This window comes from Aquila chrysaetos, chromosome 12 (genome assembly GCF_900496995.4).
Source record: "Aquila chrysaetos chrysaetos chromosome 12, bAquChr1.4, whole genome shotgun sequence".
Lineage (NCBI taxonomy): Eukaryota > Metazoa > Chordata > Aves > Accipitriformes > Accipitridae > Aquila > Aquila chrysaetos.
This window is the reverse complement of record NC_044015.1, coordinates 3,719,180-3,735,053: the sequence shown is the minus strand read 5'-3', so window position 1 is coordinate 3,735,053 and position 15,874 is coordinate 3,719,180. Positions and strand designations below refer to the sequence as shown.

Here is a 15,874-nt window from a genome sequence, read left to right as displayed (position 1 = left end):
CATCACTGAAAGCAATGTTGAAAGAATCTGGAGCACAGGTGGTGTTCTTCTCTATCCTCTAAGTCAGAGGAAGAGGTTCAGGAAGGAGGAGAGGAATTGAACAGGTGAATGCCTGGCTGCATGCCTGGTGCCATACTCAAGGTTTTGGCTTCTATGATCATGGATCTACCTTTGAGAAGCCAGGTCTGTTGGGAGCTGATGGGGTTCACCTGATCAAGTGGAACAAGAAGGTCTTTGCTAAATAGGTGGCCAGACTTACAAGGAGACCTTTAGACTAGATTTAGAAGGGGATGGAATTTTGAGCAACAAAGAGCCAGGGGCTGCTGATGTATTAGGAACCAACAGGGAAACACCTGTGAAATGCCTGAAAGGAATAAGGGTGTGTTCCTCTAAAAAGGTGAGAGGGTTGATAGCCCAGCTGAAGTGCCTCTATACCAATGCATGCAGCATGGATAAGAAACAGAAGGAGTTGGAAGCCACTGTGCAGCTAGAAAGCTAAGCTGAAATGCAGTGGGACTAATCACGCTACCGGAGCACTGGAATTGATGGCTATAAACAGTTCAGAAGGGAAGATATGTTGAAACTCATGGAAGATGGAGGTGATTAGAGACAGCCAACATGGCTTCACCAGGGGCAAATTGTGCCTGACTAATCTAGTGGCCTTTGACGATAGAGTGACTGCATCAGTGAAAAAGAGGAGAGCTACGGATGTCATCTACGTGGACTTCTATAAGGCCTTTGATATAGTCCTCCCCAACATTCTTACCTCTAAATTGGGGTGATATGGGTTTGGCAGATGGACTGTTGAATGGATAATGAATTGGCTGGAGGACTGAGTCCAGAGTTACAGTTAATGGCTCAATGTCCAAGTGGAAACCAGTAATGAGTGGCATCCCTCAAGGGTCCATACTGGGACCCATACTATTTAATATCTTCATCAATGACATAGATAGTGGGATTGAGTACACCCTCAGCAAGTTTGCAGATGACACCAAGCTGAGTGGTGCAATTGATTCACCTGAGGGAAGAGATGCCATCCAGAGGGACCTTGCTGGCCGTGCTGTCAGGATGCTGAGCACTGGAGTTGAAAGGACCGGCTCAGCAGCTCACAGGAGCAGCCTTTGTTACCTGTCCTGGTAGCTTGCTGTGTATAGTGGTGACTCACGGGTTTAGGCTTTTCTTCTTGCAGATGTGGATGAGTGCTCCAGCAGCCCCTGCGTGCATGGAGACTGCGTGAACACACCTGGCTCCTACCACTGCAAGTGCCATGAGGGCTTCCAGAGCACCCCCACAAAGCAGGCTTGCATCGGTAAGTATTTTCTGTCTCTCCTTTTGGAGAGTGCTGCAGGAGTGTCAGCAGGGTTATCAGAGACCTAGGTACCAAAGGAAAATGGCTGTAAAGGGGAAACAGAGTGTGGAGTCCCCAGCACCAAAAAACCTCCCAGCCAGGTGTGTGATAGGATTTCAGAACAACTCAGGTGAGCTGCCAGCAGTGTCCTGAAATCTGTCTAGAAGTTTCCTCTACCGTTATCTACCTTAAAATTGACTAGAGGCGATCAAGGAACTTAGAGAGTCCTTTTCAAGAGCAGAACTCTATTTAAAGATGACAACATTTTGTTTTGACAAAAGATAGGATTTTTGAGGAATGTTTGTATCAATGTAGGGATTCCAATTTCTAGCAAAGTTGCTCTGTCAGTGTCTTGCAGCAAGATGGTGCCCTAGATGAGGGAGTGCTGAAAAAGAATGGTGGGAAGGTAATGTCCCGTGTGAACAAGAAACAAAGGCAGATTTCCTTGTCAGTGCCTGACATTTGTTTTTTTTATTTTTCTGTCAAGTGGTTTCTGATTGGGGGTTTCCAAAGGACCCCCCAATTGCCTAACAATGTGAAAGGCTTTCCTAATTTCCAAACTAAATCTCTTAAGCTGAATTCTTCTTGTGGTTCTCTTTCTGGCCATGAAAATTCATCACTGTCTCGTTTACAACATTTTTTACATGTTGGGGAACTGCAACTTGTAACCCCCTGTCATCTGCCTTCTAGACTAAACAAATGCAAGTCTCTCAATCTCCTCTCATTGGTAATGTTTCTAAGCTTCTCATTGTCCTTGCTTTTATCTTCTCAACTTCCTCCATTTTGTCCTTATCTTTTCTAATGTGTGGTGCCAAAATTGGATGTCATTCTTCAGCTGTGACCTCTCTGGCTGTCAGGACAAGAAAAGGCCCCATGTGGGTTACACATAGCTCTTCTGCTGATACAGCCCAAAAGGTTTCCTTCTGTGCAGGGTCACCCCATTTCATCTGTGATTCAGACCCTTTTCTGCCAGGCTCCTTTCAAGCTAACTTCTCCACATTAGGAGAAGTCTACAAAGGGTCTGGATCATCCATTGCTGCTGGGGCCAGACTATTGGTTTTCAGTAATTTGCTCATAAAATAGCTCATCCTGTCTGTCCCAGCTCTTGACAGAGGGTCAGTAACAACCCCCTACGTGAGACAGTCGTCTTCCTTTCTTCGATAATTTGAGTTGCAAAGGGGGGCCTTGGGGCAGAAGGTTGACAAAGACATCATGGATGGTTTGAGATCCCAGAGCTCTAACCTCACAAATGTTTTGCTGCTTCCAGAGCATTCAGAAAGCTTTTTTTACATCTTTTCCATCTCCTGTAGTTCATCCAGAAGGGAAGAGTGTGATCCTGGAGCAGGGCACCCTCTGAGTGTCTGAGAGCACTTGCCCGGTTTTCTCATGGAGCGTATTAAGCTGGAACTGATTCTCACTCCACCTGCTGCTACTTTCTTATGTTTATTTCTCTGCCAGATATTGATGAGTGCATCATGAATGGAGTAATGTGTAGGAACGGCCGCTGTGTTAACACTGATGGCAGCTTCCAGTGTATCTGCAATGCTGGCTTTGAAATCACCCCTGATGGCAAGAACTGTGTTGGTAAGCTATTTCCTGATGTGCCTTGGGGAGGTTGGGACTGAGCTGAGACTATGTCCTCCCTGCGGATCGGTGGTTACTTTAATCTGTGCTGTACTCCCTTCATCTCTAGGGCAGAGTGCATCTTAAAATGAGAGGACTGAAATAGGAAGATGTTTTTATAAGGGTGCTAGCACTCCTGGAGTGCACCTGTAGGTTTTACGGTCCAGGAGCATGAGCAGGGCTGGGTCTGGAAGCAGGACATTCTCCAGCAGCCAGTGTCTGAGTCCTGCTGCGAGCTGCGCCGGCTGAGCAGGGTACTGAGAGCGGCAGGGACGCAGCAGGACAGCTGTCACCAGGAGAAGCAGTGGGAACTCTGCCTTGAGGATTAGCACCCACTGCCATAAGAAGCAATTTGACCATGAGATGGGGGACAGAGTTTTTGAGCACAGGAGAGTCTTGCTGCAGCTCTCGGGCTCAGCTCATGTTTCTGTTTGTCCTCCCCAGATCATGATGAATGTGCCACGACCAACATGTGTCTCAATGGGATGTGTATCAACGAGGACGGCAGCTTCAAATGTATCTGCAAGCCCGGTTTTGTGCTGGCTCCCAATGGGCGGTACTGTGTCGGTGCGTAGGTCCCCAAGCTTGGTCTCTGCCCTCTTCCCAGCCAGCCGTACACATTCCTGGGGACTTGCGATGTGTCTGAGGCCAAGGGCACCTGAGAAAAACCAAGCCTGTTGCCAGGCATCTCCTGCTCTGCCACCAGAAATTACCCCCTCACAACAGAATGAGCACAAGGGAAAATGTTCTTGCATCTCCACTACTTCAGCACAAATTGGAGCTTAAATCCTCTTTCTGAAGGAGGTTAAGCAGGGCTGTGAAGCTCTGTATAGCCAATGTGACCTGGCAGCAGTCATCTCCACAGCTTTCCCAGCCTCTACAGCACATTCCATTACGGTTTGTGTGCCACCTCCCAAAGCCAGGAAGGTTAGGATGTAAAGGCAGAGTGGAGAAAGGAGGAGGAGGAGAACATAGCATTTCTTCGGTATGCTGCTGTGACATGGGGTGAATTCTGTGCGTCACTGCCCCATTAACAGAGCAGAGACCAGACCCTGCTACTCTGAGAAGGGGCTGGGTCTCAGGAGACTGAAGAAGCCCAGATCCCTGTTCCTTCCCTTGAACCATTAGGGACAACCAGCAGAGCATGCAGGGGACATGATGCTCTAAACTGCACCTCTGGCTCCCTCTTAGTCTCCAAGTCTCCCTGCAAAACAGTCCAAAGCCCCTGTCTGTGTGTCCTGCTGCCTGTGGGTAGGTAACAACCAGTTCGTGCTTCCTCTTTCAGACATCGACGAGTGCGAGACGCCAGGAATCTGTATGAATGGCTGGTGCATTAACACAGAGGGCTCCTTCCGCTGCGAGTGCCTCGGGGGCCTGGCTATCGGGGTGGATGGACGAGTCTGCGTGGACACCCACATGCGCAGCACCTGTTATGGAGGCATTAAAAAGGGCACGTGTGCTCGTCCCTTTCCGGGAGCAGTCACCAAGTCTGAGTGCTGCTGTGCTAACCCAGACCATGGCTTCGGAGAGCCCTGCCAACCCTGTCCGGCCAAAAACTCTGGTGAGCTCCTTTTCCAGCTGAGTTTGCAAAAAGCCAGGAAGGTGCTCGGAGACATTCTGGGTCCCTGACAGTTTGACACATCCCTGAGATGGCCTAGCAACTTAGCAGTGACATGGAAAAGACATAGGCAGGGGGAAAGGGATGCCATGCAGTCAACAAATTTAGGTTGGATCCACAAATCTGATGCTGATCTCATTGCAGGGATTCTCACAATGTTGGACTATTAGCTGCAAGTATCAGCTCTAAAATACACATTGCCTAAGTATAAACAGACACTGCTTGGAAGCCCACAGCTGACACTTTAACAAACAAACAATGAATCCAACGCTACCCAGAATTAATGTCACTGTGATGCGTGAACTGTCTAGAAAAACTAATGGCTCTGTTGTGCTTTCTACACAGCTGAATTCCAGGCACTCTGCAGCAGCGGCATTGGAATAACAGCTGATGGCAGAGGTATGTGCGTCCCATGTACCAGATTCTAGACAGGCACATCTAATGTCACTCTCAGCTTGCTTTCAGCTGCTTTTAATGGAGTGTGCATGCATCCGTGTGACTGTGGGAGCGTGTGCCATGAGAGACTTGGCACTGCGGAGGGTGTGCTGAAGAGTTAGCACGTTACGCCTGTGTGCGTGAGAGCTGTTTGTGAGTAAGCGCAGGATAGCTTGCAGAGCCTGGGTGGGTGTAAGTGCATGCAAGAACCTACTTCTGTGTTAGTGAGTGTCTGTGGGTGGGATGTGAGCTTGGGCACAGGGGGAGAGGGATGCTGTGTGTCTTTTCTCCTCCCTAAGGCACCACGAGTTAATGTTGAGCAAGCATCCCTGAGGACTGTGTATTGAATCAAGTGGTTGATTCCTGGCACCCTGTGGGAACTGCATTTCTGGGGATGCACACACAGAGTTTGGCTTTACTCCCTGCTTTGATGGGAATGAAGAGCGTGACCAATTGCATCCTCTTGCTTGTTTCCCTCTTCTGCCCTCCAGCTCCCTTGGTCGAGGGAGAAGAGGGTTCACAGTCTCCCAGGGAGAGGGAGGTGATAAGCGCGTGTTGGGATGTGTTGCCAAGGGGCTGCTTTGAATTAGACAGCTGTGCAAGAGGTCAGGCAGGCGGCTGCGCTGCCAGCCCTGGGCAGTGCTTGGATCAGCAGGAAGAGCACAAAGCAGCCAGATAGCTACGGCCTTTCAAAACTTTCCAAATGGGAATGAGCCAGAGGCAAAACCCTGGTGGCTTCTTGGGCTTCCTTCCAGGGCACCGTGTCTTGGCCGAAGTCAGTCTCAGGCTAACGATAAGATGCTTTCTAGCAAGAAGCTAACGTCAGACATGCTCTGGTCAGCCCATCACTGCCCGCAGCCAGGACTACGTGCACTCAGCGCTCTCCAGGGTTGCATTTCCCTGGGGATGTAACTGAACTCCAACTGCACGGGGAGACAAAGGCCAGCAGTGTCTGGGAAGCCCTGGCCTGGGCTGCTTGCCATCTGGCCCTATGGCACTGTGAGGACACTGCTGTACGAACACGAACCTGCCCTGTTCTGTGGGGAGGCTGGTTCTTGCCAGGGTAAAATCTCTTTGCCTGGGCACCAGAGGTTTACTCCAAAAAGGCAGTGAGAAGATGCTGATGCAGAGGAACAGATGCTGCCCACCTGGCTGCCACCCTTCTGGGTTACTCTCCACATGCAGAGGGCACTTGGTGCTGTTGACAGGGGAGGGAGGCAGGAGGTAGGTGATGGCAGAGATGCCCACAGCTCTCCCTGCCAGACGTTCTGCAGACCTGAGCCCAAGCATTATGTGCATGAAGAGGCTGTGGAACCCACCACACCTTGCTGCAGAACTGTCCAAAAATCTCTCAGTTTGGGGCAGGTTTGTCCAAGGCACTCTGCAAGTCTTTGAAGCTGAGGTTTTGACATCCTGCAGAATTTGGCCCCTGTCCCAGGCCCTGCCCTCACCCAAACATAACACTCCTCTCTGTCCCTGCCCCACCACCACCACCACACATTCTCCAGGGCTAGGAACCAGGCAGAGGCCACAGGTCCTCACTTCTCTCTTTCCAGGCTGCCCAACCTGCTTTCAGACAGTTCTTTATGTCAGCAATAGGGAAAGGAAATTTACTTTGGCCTGAGCAGGACTTCTTCTAGCCTGGCAGCTGTGTGGTCAAGCTCCCAGCTTGGGGACTGTGGCTGGGCTAGGAGATACAGACTGTTTGCCGTCGGAAGGGCTTTGCTGTGACCACCTAGCTATGGACATGACCCTCTGCCAGCCCAGCTGCCCACAGCGTGCTCTCCAATATGTCTGAGTACTCCTTGCCCTGTTCTGCCCCCAGCAATGGTCACCTGTGGTAGGGCTGTGTATGCACAGGCAGGTTGTCCATCATGTTCTTCCCTTACCCCAGTTGGCCCCAGCATCCTGCTCACACCACCTTATAAACAGCTTCTTCCTCCCACCTTTTCCAATAGGAGGGATAATTAAATGGTCTGACCTGAGTACCTGGGATAGAGATACTGTAAGGAGACCCAAGAATGTAACAGAAGGACCTGAGAGCCCTTGATATGGAACCGAGTCTGGGCTTATCTCAACCCCTTACCCAGTTCTCTCTTCCTGAGCTCAGAGCCCTATGCTAGATCAGCTGTGTATCCCCAGGACAAAGATGCCCAGCTCCACAGCACCAGAAGGAGAGGAACAAGGCTCCCCAGGACCTACTAGGTCAAACCAGGAGGGTAGGTAGGACAGGAAGGAGGGATTTCTGCAGAGGCATGCCCCAGCTGGCTATTGACCGCAAGGAACAATGAAGAATTAGGGGGTGGAAGTTTTCTGTATTTGCATTTGCTGTGGTCCATCTAATTTGACTTCTTTCTCTGCGCAGACATCAATGAATGTGCCCTCAACCCAGACATCTGCCCCAACGGCATGTGCGAGAACCTGCGTGGGAGCTACCGCTGTATCTGCAACCTGGGCTACGAGTCAGATCCCACGGGCAAGAACTGTGTGGGTGAGTCAGGGCAGCCCAGGCTCCGTGTGGCATAGGGAACCGGGAGCTCAGGGCTGGTGGGGAGAGGCTGGCATGCACTCAGCGTATGAGGCTGGGAGCCAGATGCAGACCTCCAGCTGTACAGGAGCCTGAGGCGATACGGCAGCTGATGCCCTCGAGCACTGTCCCCATTCAGGGCTGCCTTGTCCACATGGAAGAGCACAAGGTGCTACGCGAGAAACTACACATACATGATTTAACATACTTTCCACATTGTATTGCTTTGAGGTCGGTACTGCATTTCGGTGCCTCTCAGGCTGCCAGAGCTCTGTAGAGCTGGCAGAGTAGAAGAGTGGATGCTGGTGCCGTAGCTCAGAAACCCCATCTCTCTGCCCACAGACGTTGATGAATGCACTGTCAATCGTTTGCTGTGTGACAACGGACTGTGCCGCAACACACCCGGCAGCTACACCTGCACGTGCCCCAAGGGCTTTGTCTTCAGGACGGAGACAGATACTTGTGAAGGTAATGTGACTCTGAAGGCAATGGAGAGCATCTTCATAAGATGCAAAGAGCTGTGGCCTGAGGTCCTGCCTGAAAGCGAGCTCAAGGTCTAATGTGTCTTTGGTTCCCTTTTGACCGCAGTGGTTTGAACTGGAGCAGGTCCAGGCTTTGGGTTTGTGGGTTTGTTTTTTTTTCCTAGGGAGAAATTTCACACTTCATTCAAAATGGTGGACATCCAAACCCAGAACATCTGGGCTTTTCAGTGGCTGAAAACCAGAACAATTTCCTCTAGGGCCCCAAAATTTTAGCTAAAACCTGACCAAAATTGCAAGTTTGGGGGGGTTGATTGAAAGCTTACAGTTTGGAGTGGGGGAAATTGTTTCCTGACCACAAAGTCCTCAAACATTTGAGAACTGGCACTTTGCACATAAATGTCTATTTAGAGGAAAAAAGTGATTTTCTGTAAAGAAGGTGAAAAATGGCAAATGCTGTGTAGCCTCACATCTGGTTCAGACAGGTACACGAAGGCCATATTCAGCACTGTGGCTGCTCCTATCTTAGCCAGGAGCAGCCCTGAGTGACTGAGTCCATCGTTCCCCAGTAGTTGCACCAACCACCCTCAATCCATCCATTCCCTCAATCCTGAAGAAGCTCACTAATTTCATGGTGTCTGCTGTCAGTGCCCATCCCCCTTGAGATGGTGCATACTTGAGTTGTATATGCAGGACTCCTGTGGTCTGGACTGGTGATCCTCTGAACAGTTGAAAAACTCCTTTCTTCACGTTCTTTGCTTCTCATCTCCCCCAGTCTTTGGCCCAGAAAGCTGGGTCCCACGGCACTCACTACAATGACAGTCCCTTTCTTCCCACAGACATCAATGAGTGCACCTCTAACCCTTGTGTGAACGGTGTCTGCAGGAACAATGCTGGCTCCTTTGCTTGCGAGTGCTCCCCTGGCAGCAAGCTGGACCCCAGTGGCACCATCTGCGTGGGTAAGGATGTGGCCTTCTACAGGCAACTCTGATATCAGCAGTGCCCATCATGAACCCCTTGTTGTTCATCTGAAGCAAGTCCCATGCTCCTGCCTTAGGGATGGGGATCCTTTGAGGCCTCTCTCTCTCACTTAGTGTTTCCTTGGTTGTTGGTAACAATTAACATAGTTCTTATGCATCCAGGGAGCCTGAAAAGCTGCAACCTCAGGCAGCGCTCTGAGCAGTGTGTCAGACACAGAAATCCCCAACCGTGCTGCAGCAAGACAAAGCACAGACATGGGGTCTCAGGGGATCCTGCAGGGCATCAGGATGGTGGGTTCTCACTCACCAGATGGGTTTGTAGCGTGCTGACATTAAGGCACATCAAGATGAAGTAGATCCCTTCTCATCAAGACGATGAGAAGGTACCCAATTCCCACTCCTAGATAGTCAGGGCCTTGCAAGGCTTCACAGGGGCAGCTGGAGAGAAAGGACTATTTCTACCCAGAAGAGGAGCAGGCTTGGACTAGGAAAAGGGCAGGACACAGAACTGACATGATAGCAGTTGTATCAGAGCACAGAAATACTGCTCCACAGCACAGCTGTGAGACAGGGCTCTGGGCACCAGCACAGTTTGTGTCCGTGTTGCAAAGTGCTTGGCCCCACAGCCTAAAAGATAAAGTGATGCCAGAGAGCAATAGTCATACTGCAGCTCAGGGATAGTTTCTCCTAGCTGCTTCTCGTGGCAGTCTGGCTTCCATGAAGCTGAGAACCTCCATCAAGGAGCAGCTCTTCACTCACACCTTGTTTTTGCCCCTACAGACAGCATGAAAGGGACATGCTGGCTGAACATCCAGGATGGGCGTTGCGAGGTGAACATCAACGGGGCCACGCTGAAATCGGAGTGCTGTGCTACGCTGGGAGCAGCGTGGGGCAGCCCCTGCGAGCGCTGTGAGATCGGTAAGGCTCTGCTTGGCACAGAGATCAGGAAGGCAGGAGGCAGCCCATTTCTTTGCTGACGTTCCTCTGTTTTCTTGCAGATACTGCCTGTCCCCGGGGGTATGCTAGGATGAAGGGGGTCACGTGTGAAGGTAAAGTACTGCAGAGCACAGAAGGCTTTTTTTATCGGGAACATGGTCATTGTTTATTTGTTGCTACCCTGCATCTTTGATTCTGGTGGGGGATCTACACTTTCTGGCCCTTTGTTGGACTCTCTCCAGTATGTCCATCTGTCTCTTGTACTGAGGACCCCAGAACTGGACACAGTACTCCAGTTGTGGCCTCATCAGTGCTGAGTAGAGGGGAAGGATCACCTCCCTCAACCTGCTGGCAACACTCTGTCATGACCCAGGCTGGACAGACCAGGGAGTCATGTTGAATTTGGAATTCCCTTGGGCTAAATTAAGGTGAAACGACACCAAATGATCAGTTAAACATTTTATTCATGACAGAAGCAAACCGAACTTGGGAGGCATAACAGTAGATGGTGGGGTTTCTCACAACAGGAATTGGCATGAGACTACCTCCGTAAACTGTGTAATCCGTGGTAACCATATACATCAATTCAGGGAAGAAGGAGATCTCTCCTGCTGAGTCATGATGTTCAGAGCAGACCCCCTTGCTTTCTAGACTCCTTCTCAGAGAGGATCCCAGGGCAGCTGGATCCACTCCTAGTCCCAGACTTGGTCAATGGTTTTATGCCTAAAGGGATGAGGTGTAGGGATTTTATGGATAAGGAAAAGGAAAGAGAGAACAAGACAGAGAGAGAAAAAGGAAGAGAGAAAGATTTCAACGGTCCTGGGTCCAGTGTTGGCCCAGTCAGCCGAGGGGCCCAGTTCCAGTGGGCTTGCGCACATGGGGCTTCAGTTTGTGTCCTTTTATCATCTTTGTCCCCCTTTTGGGCAGGCACTCAAACTCATTAGGCTAATTAGGTGTCACGATCAGTTTGTGAGCCTTTGGGCTTGGGGGTCATTTGGTGAGTGACTTCCCCTTCCCTGCAGACGTGATCTTTGGCCATGCATGGTGACCTGTCCTGCTCAGCATATCAGAACAGCACATCAGAACAGGGAGCTGTGCCCCCTCTGGCACACCCTCCCGGTCCTGTTACTGACGGGTGCTGATCAGCTTCTTTTCACCTGGGGTTCCTTTCTAGGCAGGTTTCCTTGTTATGCACAGTTCGTAGTTAAGCAGAACTTGCCCCACCACAATGTTTGAGACATTAACTCTTTCAGTCTCTCACACACTCCTAATGCAGCTCAGGATACCATTAGCCTTCTTTGCAGCAAGGGCACATTGCTGCCTCATGTTCAACTTGGTGTTTACCAGAACCCCCAGGTCCTTTTCTGCCAAGCTGCTTTCCAGCTGTGTGACCTCCAGCATATAGTGATGCATGGGATTGATCCTCCCCAGGTGCAGGACCTTACACTTCTCCTTGTTGAACCGCGTGATGTTCCTGGCAGCCCATTTCTCCAGCCTACTAAGGTCCCTCTGGATGGCAGTATGACCTTCTGGTGTATCAGCCACTCCTCCCAGTTTTGTATTATCAGCAAATTTGCTGAGGATACACTTTACCCCATCATCCAGATAACTAATGAAGATGTTAAACAGGATCAGACACAATATTGACCCCTGGGGTATGCTGCTAGTTGCTGGCCTCCAACTAGACTTTGTGCCACTGAACACCACTCTCTGGGCCCAGCCATTTAGCCAATTTTCAATCTACCCATTGTCTGCTCAACCAGCGTGTACATCAACAGCTTGTCTGTGAGGATCTTATGGGAGACAGTGCCAAAGGCCTTACTGAAAGCTAAGTAGACAATATCCACCACTCTTCCCTCGCCTACCAGGCCAGTCATTTCATCACAGAATTTTATCAAGCTCATCAATCATGACTTCCCCTTGGTCAATCCACGCTGACTACTGCTGATGATTTTCTTGTCATTCATGTGCCTGGAAATGGGTTTTCAGGTTTAGCTGCTCCATCAGCAGTACTCATGTTTGTGAGTCCTGGTGCCGCTCTGTCAGTGCTGTGCCAACTATGGATGTGTGCAACAGGACCACCCTGTCTCTCTCTGACAAGGTTTTGTAATGCAGCCTCCTTGCAAAAGTGTCTGGGCATGGCTGTGGCTCTGCGTGGAGCATGTGGTTTTCATTGTGACAGGTTGCGGGCAGCTCTGGGCTCCTTCCGCCTCCTCCAGGAGCTCCTCAAGGCCATACTGGGCTTGGCCATGTGCCACTCTCATGCCTGTCTTTTGCTTTTGTGCCAACAGATGTGAACGAGTGCGAGGTCTTCCCTGGCGTCTGCCCAAATGGACGCTGTGTGAACACGGCTGGCTCCTTCCGGTGCGAGTGTCCAGAAGGACTGACCCTTGACGGCACTGCTAGGACATGTGTGGGTAAGGACACCTCATCTCATCCAGATCCTGGCTTCTGTTCAGCCCCCTCTACAGAGGTCCCACCACCCCCTACCCTACACGCAGCAGTCTTGGGAATAGAGTGATGGCACGTCGTACCTCGTAAGGGCTGCCAAACCCATCAGTCTAACCAAGGCAAGGCTGCCATAACTTCATGTCCCCAGGTCCAGCCGGTAATGCAATTGTTCTCCTCGGGTGGACTTCAGGGGTAGCCAAATAGATAACCTAACTGGTTAATGACACAGGCCAGCAGTCCTAAAACAACTCCTGGCTGCTTTCTGGGCACACAGTGACAAACCTGTGCCCATCATAGGGCCATCTGCACTACCAACTACACCACGGAAGGTCCTTTCTCTGGCCCTGTTGCCAACAGTCCCAGGCTGGCCATGTCCTTACTATTACATCTCTCATAGCATCCCAAACAAAGTGACCTCATCCAAATGGCCCATACCTGGGCATTGTTTGGAGGATGCCTCAGCCAAAGTTGTTCCAGGAATCTTGATAACTATGTCACAGAAAATGATATGTCTGGTTTTACCAGAGGTTAGGTGCTGAAGACAAGGGCTCAGCTCTGTTCTCTCACCAGACGTGCGTGTGGAACAGTGCTACATGAAGTGGGATGAAGATGAGTGCACAGAGCCTCTGCCGGGCAAGTACCGGATCGACATGTGCTGCTGTTCTGTGGGCTCAGCCTGGGGCATCGATTGTGAAGAATGTCCCAAGATCGGCTCCAGCGAGTACAAGGCCATCTGCCCGAGGGGACCTGGCTTTGCCAATCGAGGCGATGTGCTTTCAGGAAGGCCCTTCTACAAAGGTGAGAAGAAAGAGCGGAGCTGCTGATCGTGGGCTGTGCTCAGCCCATCTCAGCTACAGCCCAAGGAACGTGCTGCCTGCCCTGGGACCCTAGGTTCATTGCAGACATCCCCTCCCTGAAACACTGCTATTCTGCCTTCACCCACAGATGTAAATGAATGTAAGGTCTTCTCTGGCCTCTGCACTCATGGGACCTGCCGAAACACCATTGGCAGCTTCAGGTGTCTCTGTGGCAATGGCTTTGCTTTGGATGCTGAGGAAAGGAACTGCACAGGTAAGGGAAGAGTAGCCCCCCCTCCAGATCCCTCTTGCCCATCTTGCTGCCTTGCCTGCTTTCTGGGGTGTTTAGCATGATGGTGGTACCCAGAGGAGTCATGGCAGTTATCTTGGGGACATGCTGAGAAGCCAAGGGCAGGACCATGAGCAGAAGAAGGCTCCTCCTGCTCGTGGGATGAAGGATCAGTCCTGCTCCAGAGAGAAAGCTTAACTGCTGTCTCTCCCTTCAGGAAAAGGAGTTCCTTGGTCTGCTGGGTCAGACTTGCCAGTCCTTGTTCATTGAATTTGATGTGCAGTACAGGCAGCCCAGTGCCAGCTGTAGTGGTGCTTGTAGTCTGTCCTGCCTCCACTAGCTGGTCTTCATCCCCACAGACATCGATGAGTGCCGCATCTCACCAGACCTGTGTGGCCATGGCACCTGTGTCAACACACCAGGAAGCTTCGAGTGCGAGTGCTTCGAAGGCTACGAGAGTGGCTTCATGATGATGAAGAACTGCATGGGTAAGGACTTGTCTCCGGGGCAGGGCAGCACCCTTACTCTTTTGCAACAGGGAAGAAAGTAGCTGGTGCCAGATCTGACAGAGGGCTTTGTGCCAAGCTGCTCTCTGTGCGTCTGGCTGTCCGGCTCTCTGCTCCCTGGTGTCAAGTGAAATCTCTTCATTGCCCTCTGGGGGAGTTGTGGGAGTCCCTGTGCTGCAGAGAGCCCTGGCAGCCTCTGCTCTCCCCAGGGTAGTGAGTCTTCTGCCTTGCTTTGATTGCAAAGGCAGAACGGGGCTGAAGGGCAGCACGTGTAGAGAGAGGAATGCTGTGCATGTAGCTGAGAGCACCATAGATGTAACCCTGGGAGGACAGCAAAGCATGTGCAAAGTGAAGTCAAGGGGTTCATGAGACACAGCACAGGCTCTCTAAGCTGGAGGACATAAAGGGAGAGGCCATGTCCCCAGCAAGGCTTGGCTTGAGCCCCAGACCCCTCCAGAGAAGGAGGGCAAAGAGACAGAGCTGTAGCCTCTGCCTCCTGCGTGGATCTTGTGCCTTACATGGGCCAATAGTCCATCGGTGACAGGCCCCATGCTGTCTCTGCTAGCAGTGCCCCAGGGCTCTGCACCATGCAGAGCAAAGACAGACTGTCAAAATGTTGCCAGACTTGGGGCCAAAAGTGAGAGCCTTCCCTCAGAGACCTCAATTTCTGAGGTCCTCCTGGACCAGAGGCCAGCACCTAGGCTGGTGGTGTCCCATGAGCTGGGGAAGGAGACTGGCAGCCCAGGCCAGCATCAGGGAGGACTCTGGGTATAGTGCCAGGCCCAGGCGAGTATCCTGGGCTCTTCCTGCTATGGAAGGATGGCAGGACCATCGTTGGTCCTGCCCTGCCACCTCCTGGTCACGGTTACCTCAGCTGTGGGAGCCCACAGGACAGCCCACGCTGGGAGCCCATGGGGCCACCGACCAGTTTTTCTCAAGTTCTTTCCCATCCCTTTCCTGCTTGCTACACCCAAAGGACATTTTCCTGCAATCCCAGTGCAATATTGCCTTCCTTTTTTACATAAGGCTAAAGCCTTGTATTTCCCTTTTCAGCTTGTACTCGTTCGTGTACTTGTACAACGTTCATTCTCCTTCATTTTGAACTCTTCCTTCACTTGGACCTTCCCTTGCACCAAACCTTGGCCACTAACCTTTCCTCTTGTTTCAGCCACCAGCAGCTGGAGCTTGAGCCTGGCATTGCCACGGAGCTGGGACAGGATCCATGACTGGTGTTTTCATTCCTGCTATATAGGGAGACGGCAACCTTTATACTGGGGATTGGCTAGTACACAGTGGAGCTCTGCCAGGCCGGCAGCTTGAACTCGATGGCTGTGAGCTCCAATTCTCATACACACTTGGCTGTTTCTTGTGTGACGTCTGATCTCCTACTTCTTTCAGCCTTGTCTTACCCATCTATTATTTATTCTGCCACTGATTATTTACATATCCACACTCTAAATGTATACCCATCTCCAGACATTATTAACAGCATATGTTCAACCCTTACATTAAACCACGTATTTTCAAACACCATTGCAGAATGTTTCTCAACTTGCAGATCTTTTTGTGTGGTACCCTATCCATGCCACCACAGTTATCTTCTTTCCTTGGCTCATCTACCTGCCATAAATGATGTCTCACATTCCACATCAGTCATTTTAATCCAATTACATGTAGCTTGGTCCCTTTTCTAGGTAATATATGTTCCTTGCAAGTAGCTGTCAGTTATATCATCATTAGACCACTGCTGAGATTAGTAGACCTATTATTTCCACTCCTATATTAGGAGACATATTAAGCTTTGGTCTTTATAGCACTGCTTGGCCTCCTGCTGTCATTGCACATCCTACAGCCATGTGCTATTAAATCAAATGCCTCTGCTGGC

At 50.8% G+C, this 15,874-nt stretch overlaps 1 protein-coding gene across 1 annotated transcript in view; it reads left to right on the top strand.

Annotated features, from left to right (window-relative positions):
• Positions 1–15,874, top strand: part of FBN3 (fibrillin 3) — a 114,234-nt gene that overhangs the window by 72,753 nt on the left and 25,607 nt on the right. The window contains 14 exon segments of the mRNA XM_030033280.1: positions 1,190–1,309; positions 2,807–2,932; positions 3,416–3,538; positions 4,257–4,532; positions 4,935–4,988; positions 7,390–7,515; positions 7,894–8,019; positions 8,870–8,989; positions 9,791–9,928; positions 10,009–10,059; positions 12,238–12,363; positions 12,968–13,195; positions 13,343–13,468; positions 13,843–13,971. Coding sequence (XP_029889140.1) covers positions 1,190–1,309; positions 2,807–2,932; positions 3,416–3,538; positions 4,257–4,532; positions 4,935–4,988; positions 7,390–7,515; positions 7,894–8,019; positions 8,870–8,989; positions 9,791–9,928; positions 10,009–10,059; positions 12,238–12,363; positions 12,968–13,195; positions 13,343–13,468; positions 13,843–13,971 — 1,869 coding nt within the window.